The 16,580-nt window shown below is 44.9% G+C and overlaps 1 protein-coding gene across 1 annotated transcript; it reads right to left on the bottom strand.

Annotated features, from left to right (window-relative positions):
- Positions 1-1,313: 1,313 nt before the first annotated feature.
- Positions 1,314-13,190, bottom strand: LOC144148401 (uncharacterized). Its single transcript, XM_077679939.1, has 7 exons — positions 13,001-13,190; positions 11,373-11,621; positions 9,023-9,289; positions 4,394-4,510; positions 3,787-4,018; positions 2,821-2,972; positions 1,314-1,448 (listed from the first exon to the last, which is right to left on the bottom strand). Exons 1-7 carry the CDS (start codon positions 13,188-13,190, stop codon positions 1,351-1,353), a joined length of 1,305 nt encoding a protein of 434 aa, XP_077536065.1. The 3' UTR covers positions 1,314-1,350.
- Between the last annotated feature and the right edge of the window lie 3,390 nt (positions 13,191-16,580).

Raw genomic sequence — 16,580 nt, 5'->3', positions numbered from 1 at the left:
TGTGTGTGTGTGTGTGTGTGTGTGTGCGTGTGCGTGTGCGTGTGCGTGTGCGTGTGCGTGTGTTATGGCGGAACCATATTATTTGGGGCGCCCCTGCAGAAGTGATGTAAACCGACTAGCACTAGCTCCTCTAGCAAAGCCTCGAAGCTTGAAACATCCACATTATTGGTATCGCGCTGGCTTCATAAACTTTTATACTGGTTGGAACCCCGGTATGAAAATACCAGGTGCCTATGCACACCGTAGGGTATTGGTAAAAAACCTACATTTTTTTCACCCCTTAGTGCATGTCGGCGTACTCTCTCACGATGACAACGTAAAGTGAAGTCACAAAATACTTTGGAGCATTGGGGAAGGCTAAAAAAAACCTGTTTACTATCTCCCTACATACGATTCCTGATAACGGTAATGCGTTCTGCCAAAGCTGAAAACCACGAAGGCCCGGATTTCTTTTTGTCTTGCATTTTCGCCGTTGTCGGTTATTAACAGCTGGTCGTTCCCTAGGTTAAAAGATAGCTCCATACAGAAGCTGTTATAGCTCCGACTATTCGCGTTTTGCATATGACCGGTTTCCTAAGGAATGAGGTGATGCCGTGAATGTTTCTTCCGGAGCAGTATCGAAAACTATACTTTAAATCACGCCTTGAGCTGGTGTATGCGATTTTAGGTATTTTATTGTGTTAAAATGTTGCGCACACGTTAAGTCTGGTGCGGACACGCATCAAAAGTCAAACGAGCACAAAGGAACAGCAGGGCGAGCGAGCCCAGGTGGAGCAGACGACAAATGCGAGAATCCCAACGCCAACGTCGCAAAGACGCGCATTGCAGCGTCGCCCGTGATCGCAGTCACCGCCAAGGGTTTCACAACGTCATGAGTGCAGCCGCAGGTCAAACGTAAATGTGCCGCTCAGTAGTAGCTCCTCCTACAACCTGAAATATCCGACCGAATTGCCTCAATCTGTGTCTCTGGCCCAGTAAATACGTTAGTGCAATTACGACGCAACCACAGAAGCCCGACGGCCCTGTCCTGCCTGTACATGGCTGCGAGGGCGGCTACAAGCGGCTCATCTGAAAGCTGATGTTAAAGGCAGTAATTTACTCTACGCCTCCTATGGTGCACTGAAAAAAAAACATGCAGGAAAAAAAAAGCTGCACTGAAGGGTGGTTGCAATGTTCAAACACTTTGGTAGAGACAAAAATTTCGCTGTCGTCATAATACTTTATTGGTAAATGCGAACACAATTCAAGAGCTGCCAGGGGACAATGCGGGACAAACATGGTATTAGAAGAAACTCAAAAACAATTGCTTAAGAAGGGTATCGGTTGCGCTGGGGTTACACGGCTTCATGATCACTTGCACGGGTTCTGGCGGTAGTGCAGCTTGAATCCGCGGGCGTTGTTTACATGGTTCGAAACAAAGCGCATCAGGAACGGGCCAGGCGTGCTGTCTGCATGCACAAAGTCAAAACACACGTTTTCAAAATAGTGAATAAATCCGAGCAATATTAGCGCCATAAAGGGTGCATACAGCTGCAGTACGACTACCTTATCTTAAGCGTACTACCAGCAGTATCGAAACGAGTAGCTCCCTTCGGCCTCCAAGTAGTCCTTAGGCATGGTGTGCTCGCAGTACGATCATGGTTCTACATTTCCCAGTATAAATAAAGAGATTTTAGGTAGACAAAATCTGTGTCATCAAATCATGCTATTGTTGGTCGTCGAGACTGGCGCTGCATTCCAAAAGCTATTTGATGTTAATTACCCACGTATATCACGGTCTTCAAGGGTTCCCGTCTATGGGAGCGGCATTTGTAGGGTTTGTAATTTTTACCCTCTTTATGGCCTTTGCCTGACAACCAGCCGTGTCGCTACTGGCATAGAGGGCTATTAAGAAGAGTAAACGCAAAATATAAGAGGCTTTGGATATCTTTGGACGGCATTGCCTTCTTCACTGCGGAGTGGGAACTGCGGTAATTATTGCTTGACCAACTATAGTCATACGCCCGCCCCATGATTAATGCTAATAGCGAAGAACGTCAAGGCATGTTGTTTTTTAAAGGCTGGAAAACGTGAAAAAGAACAAACTTTTCATAAAAACTGAGTTCTCATTTGAAATGGGAGGGAGGGTAGAGTATGTGTCGGCTGGGATGTACTCGGAAACAATTATGACTAGTAAATTGCACGCTACTTGCGTAGTTGAAAGGAATGGCTTGGCTTACAACGAATGCTTGAGGCAGACGAGGGCACACAGGGAAGAAAATTTGCGTCTTACAAGCAACTTGAGAGAAACCATTACTCAAACCAACTACACATTTAAGAAAGGAGGATAGGAGTAATACTTAAAAAAACGCGTGCCTTGTACGGGTGAGAAAACAAGGGTGGCAGACGATACAGCTCGAATGAAGAGAAACCGTGGACTAAGAGGGGACACGGAATGGGGGGACCTTAAATCGAGTGGGCAATCCGGGTAGCAGAGTGGCTGCCGAGAGGCGGGACAGAAAGTAGGCAAGACAGCAACCTCTATTGCGGTAGAATTAAAAAAAACTGGGGGAGCAGCAGAGATTTAGACATCATGAAGATGGACTGGTTAAAAACTTTGGGAAAAGTCAATGGGCCTTACAGTGCATGTAAATAGGCGGCAGATGCTGACTGTCTGGATGTCTAAAATAGATTGACTTCAATACTGGCATTTTGACCTTGTATGTCGAAAAATTTCCTATAAGTAAGGGACGATAAGCATGGGACGTTTATTTCTCTAGTGCCGTAATAGTGCAAGAATTGGCACAATGCTGTAAATGTTCTCTAGCGGGTCAGAATCACCTGTGATTAGTGTCAGGCCAGTAGCGTTGAGGTCCCTCGTGTGCCTCTGCTCCACCTCCCCTTCATGGCCCGTCGAGCACATCCGCACACCACCGATAATGATGTAATCATCAGGACACTCCGCCATGATGGGTGACGAGGTCAGCTGGACTCTGCGATCACAGTGCGGAAGATGATAGATAGGAAAGCAATGAAAAGTGCAGTTTCGTTAAAAAAGGGATAGAAAACGCTCCTTCATTCCGATATCAGAAAGTAGAGCAGACAGTTACTTCGCGGTGCCACATGCCGACGGTTGAAATAATCAAAGCGGTGCCACATGTCGACGGTTAAAATCATCAAAGTTAATAGCGAAATGAAAGTATATTCTACTGCACTGATGAAAGCGTGTCGTGATGACTGAGCTAAAGCGAAAAGGAAATGGGCGTTTGTCGACATAGCTACATCAGGCGTGTTATTATTCTTTCCAGTTATTGTGTTTCTTTGCGCTGCCTTTTATTTCCCTCACATTTTTCACGCCACACAGGCTGTGCAAGAGCTTTTTCAGAAGTGCTCCTTCACATCACTATTACGCATAAAAATAAAAAAAATGCCGCTAATAATGGAAACCTCTTCAGATATCTTAAACCAAAACGACAACCCGAAACACCATGGCGAAAATGCAATGTTTTTGAATTCACTGCGTGTATCTGCGGTGCATTATAATGCGTGAGCACAGGGATTATTAAATAAATACATATTAATAATTAATAAATTATTAGAGATTAATTAGAATAAAGTGAGATTAATAAATACATATTACAACAGCCATAATAGTAGCGAACGTGCTCTAAGTGAAAGAGGAATTAAAGCTAGGGCCGAGTGCAAATGTCACCGCCGTAAGCATCGCATGTGAGCAGAAAGAGTTCTTGCTATGCTCTGATCTGACAACGAGAAACTGGCGCAAAAGATAAATTTTCCACAACTGACCCGTCTCTTTGCGATGGCACAGCACCCACTCCAAATGGTGAGGCACCGAGTTCCTCATCTGGCGCCACTTCGTAGGTGACGGAACAGAAGCCCGGTTCTTTCCTCAGGCAGACCACGTAGTCGAGGTCGTTAGGGTAGCCCTGGTGATGCGGGCTTGCTCCAGCCTCGTCATAGTTAAAACTCTTCACCGTGCCGTGCGTTCCCCAGAAGTACTGAAGGCAGTGCGAGGGGGCTGCGAAAGCGTTAGCTCTGGTGAGATGTTTCATGTTCTGAAATTGCCGACGAACTGGAAGTAGGATGCTTGAGAACCTACTTCAGGAAAGCATTTTTAATACAATTGATACAGCAAAAATCCCTTGTGGCAGGATACTGCTACGGCAGCATTTAGCCAGATAAAATACCTTATTTAGCACGCGAATCGCTTGTAGTCCTTAATAGTCTAGATCTGGGAATGTTGAACAATTTTTCCTTTGAAAGCTTTTAAAAAAAACACTATTCTTCACGATCTAATCCCAATCATTGGAAGACATGCAAAAAGAAAGTTTCAAAATAGTGCAAAAGGGCACCACGACTACATCTAGATGTATCGCATCAAGGCAGGCTTTACCTGACTGCGGGCCTTCGCATTCCAGCTGGGTGACCTTGATATCAAACTTCCGGGAGTAGCTCCCGACCATCATGAGGTTGAGGCTGATGCCTCCCGATTCTTCAACGTCGACGTAAGCTGAGAAGTAATCAAAAGGTAATCAGTGAGGCCAACTATGTTCGAAAATTACTTTTTGTTTGTTTCTTTAATAGGTGCTCATTCCAATTAATAAATTTAAAAAGGCGTCAGAAAGAAGTTTGACCGCGAGAAACATACATTTCAGCCTCCTGGTAACCGCAAAACATTCAAACAGCGAAACCGGGCCACAACATCCAAACAGCGCCACAACATCTATTGTAAGCTCTGTTTAGCCTCACATACGAAAAATCTTTCTTTTATGCGCACATACAGATATGAATGCCAGGTAGTCTAATACGCAACTGTTGGTTGTGACTCCTGTTTATAAAATACAAATTGGCTCAAGCGTCCGAATGGGCTTTCTGATGCTCCCAACTTGTACAGGGCTATTCTCGGGATCGAAAATCTTGTATAACATGGACACGAATTCTTAAAATCAACAAAACCTTTCCACCGCACAACACGATTCACGGCATGTGACAAGTAGGAAAAGGACGCCACACCACATCACGTGTGATGTGGTTACTGGTACTTCTATCACATCCCAGTTGACACGACGCAATGCCATAATAATGTAAGGGTTGAAACAAAGGCGTGCGTGCAGCAACGCCTATTCTTTAACGAAGTCTCATTTCAGTCTCGCCAGACATGCCGTGAAAACTGCCAAGTTTGTCAACACACGCAACTTACCTCATAGAATTGGTAGGGCCGACCCGGGGAACACTGATAACGACACCTTTTAGCTTTTATCTAAGCCCCATTACTGTTCCTCCAGAAGAATGCCTGGGCAAAATAAAATCGGTCTAATTGCCTAATTCCATTTTAAGCTCAAAATGTTCTTTGTGGTGGAGCGGGCATGCGATTGACCATTTAGTAATACTCTGTGAAGGCGTGCAGATTGTTGGAACAGGAATTATTTACACGGCTTCTGCCAAAGACGTCTTTTGGAAAGAGGGGAAAATAATTTCAATGAGAATAAAAAATCAGTGTGGTCGGACCGATGTTGTAAGTTCCGGACAGCCACTGAGAGTGCTGGAGAGAAGAAAAGTTACATCTGTAGAAAATATATATGATGGCAGTGATAAAAAAGAGAGATTAGGTTATGACTATACACAACATGAATGTTCGTACTACATACAGTTCACATACAAGAATCCATAAAGACTGGTCCAGAGCTATCTTTTAGCCTACTAGTCGCCGCCTCACAAAAACTTCATCACTGCCTTGCATGCCTTTGTGCATTGGAGATCTGGCAAGACAAGCAGGTGAACGTTTTCAAAAATAATTCGATTGTGTAATCTAGTCAGTGACGCGGCTGTCTGTTTCACAGGATTGCGCAGATGGTCAGTCGCTCAAAACACGCGCAATGGTAGCCCGAACCTAGAACACTTCATATTCAGGGCCCCCGAACCACTAATGATGTGCTGGTAGTGACGGGTGAAGGCTACGCCGAGCCGCCATCGATGTAACAGCGTTGCAAAAATTCGCTGACTGCCAGAGATAAAACCTATATCTACAACCGAGGACAAGGCGACCGACCCTAGAAGAGCGGTAGTCCAGATGAGTCCATGCACTGGCTATGGCTCTGCGAAGACTGGAGGCAAGAGAGGACGCTCTCAGGCTTGCGTTAGAAGACATTCGACAACTACGCCTGCTGAACCCCACTTTTTCCCTGGGTCGGCCTAATCAGCACAGGATAGCCCACAATTCATAATACCCACTGTCTGGTGGTAAGAACATAGCTTCTTTGCAGCGTACAAAAAACACTTTCATCCCATCTGCACCAAGCTCACCAAATGAATTTTTTTTCGCGAATAACACCATTGGAAACCTGGAGTGCCGTCTTCGGGTCAAAAATGCAGTTGAGGCCTTACCGGTTTCGCAGGATGCCAAACAAATCTCCTCTCGGATGGCTGCTTTATTATTTTATTGCAAAGTGTCAGGCAATACGCAGGCTTGGAATTACCCCAGGTGAGGTTGACCTAGGTTCAATTACGGAGCACTGTCTGCTTCTCGCTAATGGGCTTGTCAACCTCACTGAATGAGGATGACAGAGGAGTAGGAAGGCTTCATAACTCCCCAATCGGGCAGGCACATTAATAGTTGTCATAGCACCGACGGAAAGTTCCATGAAACCACCGGGGAAACATCTATGGGCCTAATTAAACCATCCCAAAAATACGGCCACCTTGAAGATAGGTGGTTTTGATATGTGTAAAGTCTGTGGAAATAGTGGAGCTAGATGTCTTTACAAGGTTCAACTTGGCTTTTCTTAAGTCTGCCCCTTTCTTAAGAAAGATATGCTTAAAAAATGAAGGAAGCTCACATAACGCGTAAGGCTTGGAGGTAGAGAAGCTGTACGCAACTTCACGCCCACCACAATGGTTCAAGTGTACGCGTGCAGCCGGTTCACTTCTTCTTCACTACCGCAACGACCTTTACTCAATCAATCTTGCTATAAGTGTGAGCTTCCTTCAATTTTTTTGAAGTGGTAATCATTGTATATCACCTTGGAGGGGCGTACGCTATGCCACGTGTATATATACCTTGTTCCAAGGAAGTGTTGCCATGATTACGGCGAACGCTGAATTTGTTTTTTTTTTTTTGGAGGGGGGTGGCAAATCTTGGCCAATCTCTCGATGTGCGTATGCGCATTTTGGCCAATCTTGGCCAATCACCGTTGGTGGGTAGGCGCCGCATTTTATCTGTATTTTTGACTGCCGCACGAAAAAAAAAACGATTTGCTAAACGCTTCACTGTTAAAAGTGCAGCTTTCACCCTGCAAGCTCAGTCAAATCAAAGCCCGAAATCCCCCATCATAAATTCCAAAATCCAAACTGCCACAGTCCGACACCAAAGTCCACTTACATAGCCAAAGTCAAAAGCCAACGCCTAAATTCTCGACCCAAACAAAATACTGTAAGCCCCATATGCTATGATAGCGCAAGCGCATAGACACCGCTTTTATAACGCGAGAGACCCCGGTTGGAATTCTGACCCCGGGAAGCGTTGTTTTCTTGAGGCGCGCACTCCCCACACCTTCTGGTTGGCTCCTCGTCTTCTCGCCACTTTCCCTACTTTCCGTCACACTTCTTGGCCTACCATTTACACCTATCTACTTCTCCGAGGGGAATTTCGTATCCACAATCCGCACATTCAGAAGAAAGCATAAAAGGCTCAGCTGTTAACAAAACAGAACCTCTAAGCCATTCCAGCTTGCCCGAACTTGACACGGGTACAGAGTCTGTTTCCTAAGGGGAAAGCTTCTATAACACATGCCGTTATTACGTGTGGGCACACTATTTTCCCGGTTACCTTTTGCACAAACACGTGCTACATGGAATAAAACATCCTCGTTCACGCCATACTTCCCACCTGTTTCTTCGCCACCTAAAAATTATGCCCCTGCCTTGCACACTCTACCATATGACTCGATAGTGCACCTACATTTCTCCCTTATCCCCATTCTCTCCCGCAGTCATGAGTAGCCAGCTGGAGACCGGTGATCAGCTTAAGCTTGTCAAATGGACCCATTCCGCAGTGACCGGTCAGGGCATTTTAGACTAGGAAGCTCCCAGACCTATTTCTCCAAATTAACTAATTTTTGCGTTTATTAATGCTTACTTGTATTCCCTCATTCTTCTTTTTCGGTCTGAGTCATCAAGTGTGCTGCTCTCAAGTACTGTCATAAAACAAGTTTCGAACTACATTTAAAGCTGTCTTCACCACGCATATTATTGGCACAGTTTGTTAAGGCCGAAAGCAATGTATCCGTTAACTACGTTTGCACTTCGTCGAGGACAGGAATTCGGTGAACGGGAAGCTACCGACGAGTCTGTAATTTATTTCTTGTTTTCTAGGCCTAGTGGCCAACGATCGTTTCTGTACGAACACATTGGTAACAATCAATTTTTGAGGCTACGATGAAACGCACGCGAAGTTCTATAGTTAAGTTGCTCTTTTTGCGGAAGAACACCAGGTAGAAGAAAAAATGAGTTCTTGTTGAGAAATCAAAAAGGCACAATGACCCCAGGTGTGGTTGCAACCTAACAGTTATAAGAAATTTCTGAGTTACCAAAGCATCAGATGAAAATGAAATCAGCGCACAGTACAAACGACAATCGAATTTGTCTAGAAATATTGCAACAGGCTTGGTTAAATGTAACAGGGCCAAACGGGGAAAATTGTTCTGAGAGTGACCGAATTATTTGCAATTATGAACGGCTGATACTGTTTTTATCTAAATCAATACCGGAATAAGAGACGTCCGTATGCAACAAGAAGGCAAACAAAGCGTAACCGCAGAACATATTTCCAGGCAGTTTTTGCTTTTGTTTGTATATCTGCTCACGGTTTTTGATATGCACTTCCGTCAAACTTAAACAATTTACAAAAACCCCCTAAAAGACTGTACTGTGCCATGTCATTTCCTGTAAATATGGCAGACTAATAAAGCCTGCCCATAGACTAACATAGGCCAGATATTTCACAGGGAGGTCTCTCTGTGGGTACCGTGCTGCCCAGTGTTGAGGCCACAGATGCGGGGTGCCTGGTTGTTCTCGTTCTGGCCCGAGACGACCAGCATGTCCTGCGAGCAGTTGCCGTCCACTGGCCGCGCCAGGTCGAGGGTGAGGAAGTCGAGGCGAAACTGGCACACGTCGGCGTCGCGCTTGGACACGCGCACCTTGCACATGGCCTCACGGTTGTGAGATCCGGGAAAGCCCGGATTACGCACGTACGCCGTCCGCTCTGAGCTCGCCTCTCCGCACGTCACCTCGACTGCAGATGGGAACACGTCGAGCCATTGCGTGAGAAGGGAAGGTAAACGTAGGATGAAAGACGGCATTGTGGATGGAGAGTAAACAGTGTCAAGAGCAGTATATATATATTTAATTGACCTACCTGAACGCGAGAATTTCGATGCTGCGGTCACTCTGTTACCAGAACCGGCCAGAAATATTGCTCGTAACTCTGATCACGAGAGGATCAAGGAGTGACCCCTGCTTAACAATCATTGACCTATCCGTAAACTACTCATCTAGCTTAACATGGTTGCCATTTAGCCTAAAATATCTATATAAATAAAAGCTGTTTCTACTGTTCTCATAGTGCATCTTAGTGTCCATGAAGTTAGCCGACCGTTCTTTAATATACAGTTCGCTCCTGTACGAATGCCTAAAAATTGACTTAAGGATTTCTTGTTATTTTCCCATTACCCAGGTTCCGAATAATACCGGCATTTATTGCAGAGTGAATGTTAGCGACGCAATATTTTTCAATTGTTTTCGACATAGAATAATTTTTTCTAAAAGATTTACCAAGAAATTCTTGGATTTTTGGAAGTTTCCATCATAACGAGTAAATCAGGATCAAATGGGTGTTTACAAACACATCTACTAAGATCTTACTCTTTCGAATTTTGCGTATATGTGTGTGTATGTCATAAAAGTTACTCAGATACAAAATTTATTATCACATATCAATGTTTTTAAATGCTTAATTAACATTACCAATTCGAGTTATTCACCGGTAGAAGTGGCAAGGTGGCTAAGGAATTGTGCTACCTATCCCTAATGCACGTGTTTGATCCCTCCTGTAGCAACCGCGTTTTTTACTGATCCGACAAAACAGCTTGTCGTAATTTTTTGCGCACCGTAAACGCCCTAGGAGGTTTAACTTATACATTAGTCATTCCTCACAGCGTTGTGCGTAACCCAGGTGCAGGTCCAGCGCGTAAAACCACAAATATGTTAATTTGAACTCAAATGAAAAGTTGCCTGGCTTCAAAGGTGGTTTACAAGTGTAAACTTTATTTTAAGTTTTTGAAGTTCTGAATGTGTTTGTTGGTACAAGAATTACCCGTGCAAACCAGCTATCATAATTTCGTGTTCAGTTATGGAAAAGCGGATTGTGGGACGAGCCGCAAGATCCATGGCTTATACAAGATTAAATACAGGAGGTTTAGTAGAACTGTCCCTGCTGGATAATTTAGTTGGGCAATGAAATACACTCTCGTACGACCTGCGATCTGAACAACACAAATATTAAAGGGATACGCCGATAACTTTACCTTATAGTTTCGAAGTGCACTCTTTATCAGAACGCAACGGTGAAGAAAGTGCGTTATTGCCCCATGAAGGGAAATACTAACCGGTGGTATTTTCTAAATGAAAAGCTCGGAAAAGTAATGATCATGTGGGTGTGTCAAATAAACCTTCATTGCGAGGGGAACTCTATCGTATATTTATTTTCGGTGCTTTCTGTTTAGCCTTTGAGACTACAATTTGTATCGAAGAGACGTATGAATCACGTTATTACTTGGTTTTTTACATAGCGGATAGCGGGCTAAGGGGCCGTATTCCACTTCAGCCGATCGTTTAGTCCATTTGCTCCGAAATGACACCTTATACGTTAAGATGTCACACCTAAGATGTCACACCTAAGGCGTTGCGCTGCTGAGCACGAGGTCACGGGTTGGATTCCCGGCCGCGGCGGCCGCTTTTATGATGGAGGCGAAAAGCAAAAACGCCCGTGTGTACGAGATTTCGGCACACGTTAAAGATCCCAAGGTGGTCAAAATTAATCCGGAGCCCTCCACTACGGAGCGCCTCATCGCCTGCGTTGCGTCGGCGCGTTAAACCTTGCACTCAATCTCCTAAGCTTTCCCTGTACATCCCCTGGGGTTTTTGTATATATGTCTTAGCCTGACCAAAAGCAAACTCTCCCTCTCTCTCTCTGTCTCTCACTGCCTTGACTGGTTTTGACCGCCGCCTCTGCTTGCTTATATTAACGCGCAGTCCCTAGCCCTCAAAGAAGACTAATACGATGTGTGGGTGGCACCGCCGTCTCGGCGTCTACTCACAGACGCAGCATACACCGTCCTCGCACCGTCCCATGGGTGTCCCTCCCCTGTTGAGACATTGAACGGCGTCGTAGCAAGTTCCGTCCCGGCCATCGGCAGCCCGGCAGGTTTCCTGGTCAGCAGGCTCCTTGAGTAGGAGATCATGATGCCGGTGGTGAGCCCCCGACGAGGAGGCAGACCCCTGCCGGTGTGGGTTGTAGTAGTAGGTGGTAGCCAGGAGGGGTGAGCTCGGGTTTAGCATGGGCGCTGCTGTGGTTACAAAGGGCGGAGTACATTAGTTCACCATGGTCGAGGAGACACTTGGAGTTTTCTTATTGCAGACGCTTATGATGCGAATTTGTTCGACAGATTTGGAGTTTTATAGTGCTTTCTGCGCTTGTCCGAAGCAATGCCTTATTCACTGTGAAATTAAACAATTTACTCCTTAATGTTGTTTCTCCAGGTGAATCACGAGTGTGCTTCTGGACGTCTGCGATGATGTATCGAGGTCAGCAACTGAAGCAGGCGTAAGTATGCGGACTAGGACTGCCGCGGATGGCGGGACGCCTTGTTTTCTGTCAGTCCTTCGAGATGGCGCCACCATACCGATCGGGACCACCAATCCTTGCATTGTTTTTGACGGGATTTGCGCTTGGGTAATGTTTGTTACGGCTGTTGTACTTGTTTTGGGAAACGTTGGTTGTGCTGGACAAAGACACAGTAGACAATGGCACGCACGTCAGTTGGGCAGTGTAATCTTAACGCGCCGGACGGTCGTGCAGTTACAACTGCTGTAGTACGTGCAGTACACAACGGTGCTTTGATATTTACGTGCGCGTTTGTAACTCATATTGTCTGCGCAACCATTCATAGTGCTATAAAAAAATATACCCTAAATGTAAGAGCAAATTACTCGTTGTGGGGGTGCATCAGCCCTGTTTTATTTGCGTTGGAGTTTGCCGGCTGCAACCAATCCCAAAGCTGCTCATAATACCTGAGTGGTTGAAGTAGGGAAAATGAGCTATTGGGTCGCATAGCCATTCCTTTTTTCCCTATTCGTATAGCTTACTGGAGTAAAGTTTTCTCGGTGTCAGTGATATTCTAATGAGGCAATCATTCGAATAAACCAAAGTTGCTATTTGGTTGATAGCCCCTTAAAGATTCCAGCAACACGAAATGTTTTTTTTTAAATGTCTATAACATTTCCAAGACATAGAAAAACCGCGTACAGGTGAAGGCTCTTATTAATTGTTACATACTTATTTGGGTAATTTTTTATTGCTGGTTTCTTTTTCTATTTAACTTCTCATCCCCAGAATGCTGTTACCTGTTTGTTACACGGATTTACGAATTACGGCGTTTTTCTTTGCTTCTGGTCCAGTTTATTTCACGGAACTGAAAGTTTGAAAAGAACGGCTACTTGCATGAACAAGTAGCTTAAAACATTTCATTAACAAATATTTACAAATAACTGGCATGAGCACAACAATGACATGCATCAGACAATACATAGAAACATTAAACTTTACGGGGTTCTTGTCAAAAGCTCTCCCGTAGCTGGAACAGTCAATGTTAGGCCACAACGCTAAGGTGAAATGATAAACTATAAAAGTTTGGAGAATGGCAAGCAACAAAAATGTAAAACTCACAAAAGGGGTTTGAAGGCACGCCTGGTCTCTGGTCGCTTTCGCCGATGAACTCCTTGCCCGAGCCTGGTTGCTTTCGCGTTCCGCCCCGTGCGTTCTGGTGGTGTGCATGTCTGCTGTGGTCGATCGTGCCGCCCAATAATTTGTGCTCGGGCAGCACCGCCAGTAGAAACCACGAGATGATCAGCTGCATGATGCAGTTATACCTGACATTTGCTATTGAAGCTGCAAACATATATGTTTACGAGTGCTTTGTTGAGCACGTGATTGCTTATTATTTTAAGAAAAACACCCCTTCTAAGGAAGCGTCACAAGAACATATACACTTGACGCAGGGGTCAACGTTGAAGGTCTTTAGGTGGAGTAACCTCATCGCATAAAATTATTGCAATAACGGTATGTACGTCGCGATATCACTGGATGGTATCGAATCCATTTGTTGTTGACTTATCTCCCTCTTCTGATGAAAAAAATGGTACCTCTCCGAAGGCGGATGGCTAGCAAAGCTGTCAGCGCACGACAAAGGGGAAATACTGCATGTTAAACATTGGTGCAAACTCTTTTGCGAAATGGCTAATTCTGAGAAGTTAACCAACATAGCCTAATAATAGAGCTCTCTTATCGGCGAATTCCCATATAATTTTTGTGGCAAAACTTCCGATAAAGCAATGTTACAATCCTTTTCCGTAACCACACTTTCCCCGTAGGTGCCTTTGTATTGGGCGCATATGGGAATTCGGTAATGTTTAGAACTTCACTCGGATGTAAATATTTAGCAAAATTGAATAAAACTCGGTGTAATATTAGAGCTGACTTAGCGAGCAGCTGTCGTCCAGTTTTGGAGAAGAAAAGTTTCATAAAGCAAATGTAGAGCCGTTTTTTGTAACCACGTTCCTAGTGTAGATGCTCATGGGTAGTCATCAAATGGGAACTGAGTACGGTTTACAACATCACTGTGAAGTAAATAAATATAAAATCTTGCAGTGATGATGGGGTTGTACTAGCGGCAAATTGTATTGAAATTGTTTTTCGGAGTTTTGATGGAATAAGAGTACTCTATTGCTTGTGGCTGAGCACTTATGATGCAGTTGGCATTGCCCCAAGGCGTTTTTGCTGTCCCTCACAAGAAATGTATGAAACACTAGCAATATAAATCAATTATTTATTAGATTGCTCACAACCAGTAATCACAAGACCTGTTAAATATAGCGCTAGTGATTATCCCAACGAAGCGTCCCCGACAGCTACGCGATTATACCGATTCTTCCTGCACAATATCGTGTACCGCAAGCCCAAAAATTGCCACATTGTTCTGAAAATGACTGAGCGTTCTTCTTTGCCAAATGGACAAGAGTGGGTGCGGAAATTAGGAGGTATTTCGCATGTACCGGCCTCCATCCCTGCAATACTCCGGGGCGGGGGGGGGGGGGGGCAATCGTTTCGCGTCATTGAATTTGTACAATGAAGTCTTGCTGTGACACAATCAAGACCGCTGTGGTATCGCCCCGTGGATGCATTTCCTGAGCACTCGAGGTACCACTCCGCCTTGACAAGCGTACCGCGCCCACGAGGTGAATGTGAAATAATGTGCAGTTTGCTATAAATGAGAAAGATGGTTGAAACGCGAAGTTTCTTGCACCCTGTCGCAATGAAACAACCGGGTAGACGTTTGCTTTAAAACATGAGGGATTCCTGTTTGATTCCCACCACTGGACGAGTTTTTTCTTAATGCGCTTGATGCACCTCCACTTAACATCATCATGATCAAGATCCTCATCATCGCTTCGGAAACACCTCACGATCCCGGAAATTTCAGTGACACTGCAAGGTGGCGCAACCGGATTTTTTGCTCACGGTCAATATCGCCCACGACCCCGGCTTTCAGCGCCAAAGGCGTTTAACGAACCGCGGTAAATTTACGCTACGGTTTCTTCAAAATATAGCCTTAATTGCCTTGCTGATACCACTTAAGATGACCATACGAAGGCAGGAGGCTATTGTACTACAAAGTTGGAGGTCTTTCGCAAGGATGAAGACTACCGGTCCCAAGAATGGGAAGTACAGGAAAAGACCTCTGGTCCTTGCCGTAGACGTTTGCGGTGTGCCCCGCAAGCAGGACCTGTGCACCTTAAATGGACATAGATTTAAACATTTGCTCATCCTAAGTCATTTCAAATTGGTCAGACCTAGCAGCTTCCTCCGTAGTGCGACTTAGCTTGACTCCTACAGCACCTCAAATTCCTGCCGTGTTTACTAAAGTTTGACAGATTTATTGTCTATGTACTGGGTTATAACAAACAATCGCCAGTAGCTTATCAGGAGGAGACTCGTCGAGCACACGAACCTGCATTAATAAACTCCTCCGTGGTATAAACTAACGCAGTTTTCTTTTACGGAGGTGACTTGACCTATGTCCAACAGAGCATTGGTATGTGCAAGTTGGTACATAGTGTAGTAGCGCAGCACCACTTCCGTTTTCGGAAGCAAACCATTTAATACCGGCAACCACTTCTCCTGCAGTCGAGGTGACTTGTTTTTTTTTTTTTCAAGACAATTCTTTAGATTGGTTTTATGTACGAGGACAAATTCCTTAATTAAGAAACTTATTAAGCTGACATCAGTGGTTTAAAGGGACACTGAAGTGAATTTGTCATGCTCCCGGTTTTGCTTGCACTGCGTACACTGGCTCAATCTACCACACTTTTCATTGTTGACCCGGTTCATAAGTCGGTAATTATTTTATGAAGCGGCAAAGGAGAAAAACTACCATGCGCGGTCTGTGGCGGCCGCACCAACTAAAGGCTATGACGACAGGAGGAGATGCACCTCAACTGGACGATGTCCAAGGTTAGCATTCAAACGAGTTTCGGTTTTGCTTCTGTAAAACAACACGCTTGGCATCCGACGCCATCGTTGGATGGGCATTCTCAATATCTCAGTAATCGTCATACCGCGCTTCTGCCATGTTTCGGCTGTAAAATGCCTAAGATAAGCCTCTCAGGACGGCTTGGCATCGTAGAAATCACTAGCCGAGGCCTACGCAGTGGATGAACGCCCTCCGCGTCACCGCAGACGCGCAAATGACAAGCGCTTTTCCCGCATATTCGGAGCTTGCCTCAGTCATGCCTGTATCGTAAAAAGCGTGTTCGCACCAGGCCAAGGGTCTTCTGATTCTGGCCTGTGCCCACTGCCCACAAGTAGTCGGTGCTTGTGCAACAGCACGCCAACGAGAACTCGCTAGCGCGTCAGTGTCAGTCTGCGCGTGTTCTGTGTACTCGCTCGCAGAGCAGTGAACTTTCAAAAAAAGTAAAAATCAAGACTATTTCTGTGTATAGGTATACAAACATATTATTATACAGGCGAGGGTCCCAGAGTCCGCAGACTGTAATGGGACCCTCTATAAAAACGCAAAAAGTGAGCTTGTCGGAGCAGTGATTAAGAAGTATACGAATGAGCAAACCTACTAAAGAGAGAAGAGAAATACAAATAACTGCATAGTTTTATAATTAGCAAACATTGGTTACGGCCCAAAAATGTGAACTCAGTTTAGAAAACATTGGCCGCAAACAAAAAAATCAACTTA

This window comes from Haemaphysalis longicornis, unplaced genomic scaffold (assembly GCF_048455015.1).
Source record: "Haemaphysalis longicornis isolate Haplotype H1 unplaced genomic scaffold, Haemaphysalis longicornis Haplotype H1 scaffold_8, whole genome shotgun sequence".
Lineage (NCBI taxonomy): Eukaryota > Metazoa > Arthropoda > Arachnida > Ixodida > Ixodidae > Haemaphysalis > Haemaphysalis longicornis.
This window is presented reverse-complemented; position numbering and strand designations above follow the sequence as displayed.

Coding starts and splice junctions, on each gene's coding strand:
- LOC144148401 (XM_077679939.1), bottom strand. CDS start 13,190: ATGCAGCTGATCATCTCGTGGTTTCTACTGGCGGTGCTGCCCGAGCAC. Junction 11,622..13,000: donor CGTGCCTTCAAACCCCTTTT/GTGAGTTTTACA, acceptor TTGTAACCACAG/CAGCGCCCATGCTAAACCCG. Junction 4,019..4,393: donor ATGCGAAGGCCCGCAGTCAG/GTAAAGCCTGCC, acceptor ACGCTTTCGCAG/CCCCCTCGCACTGCCTTCAG.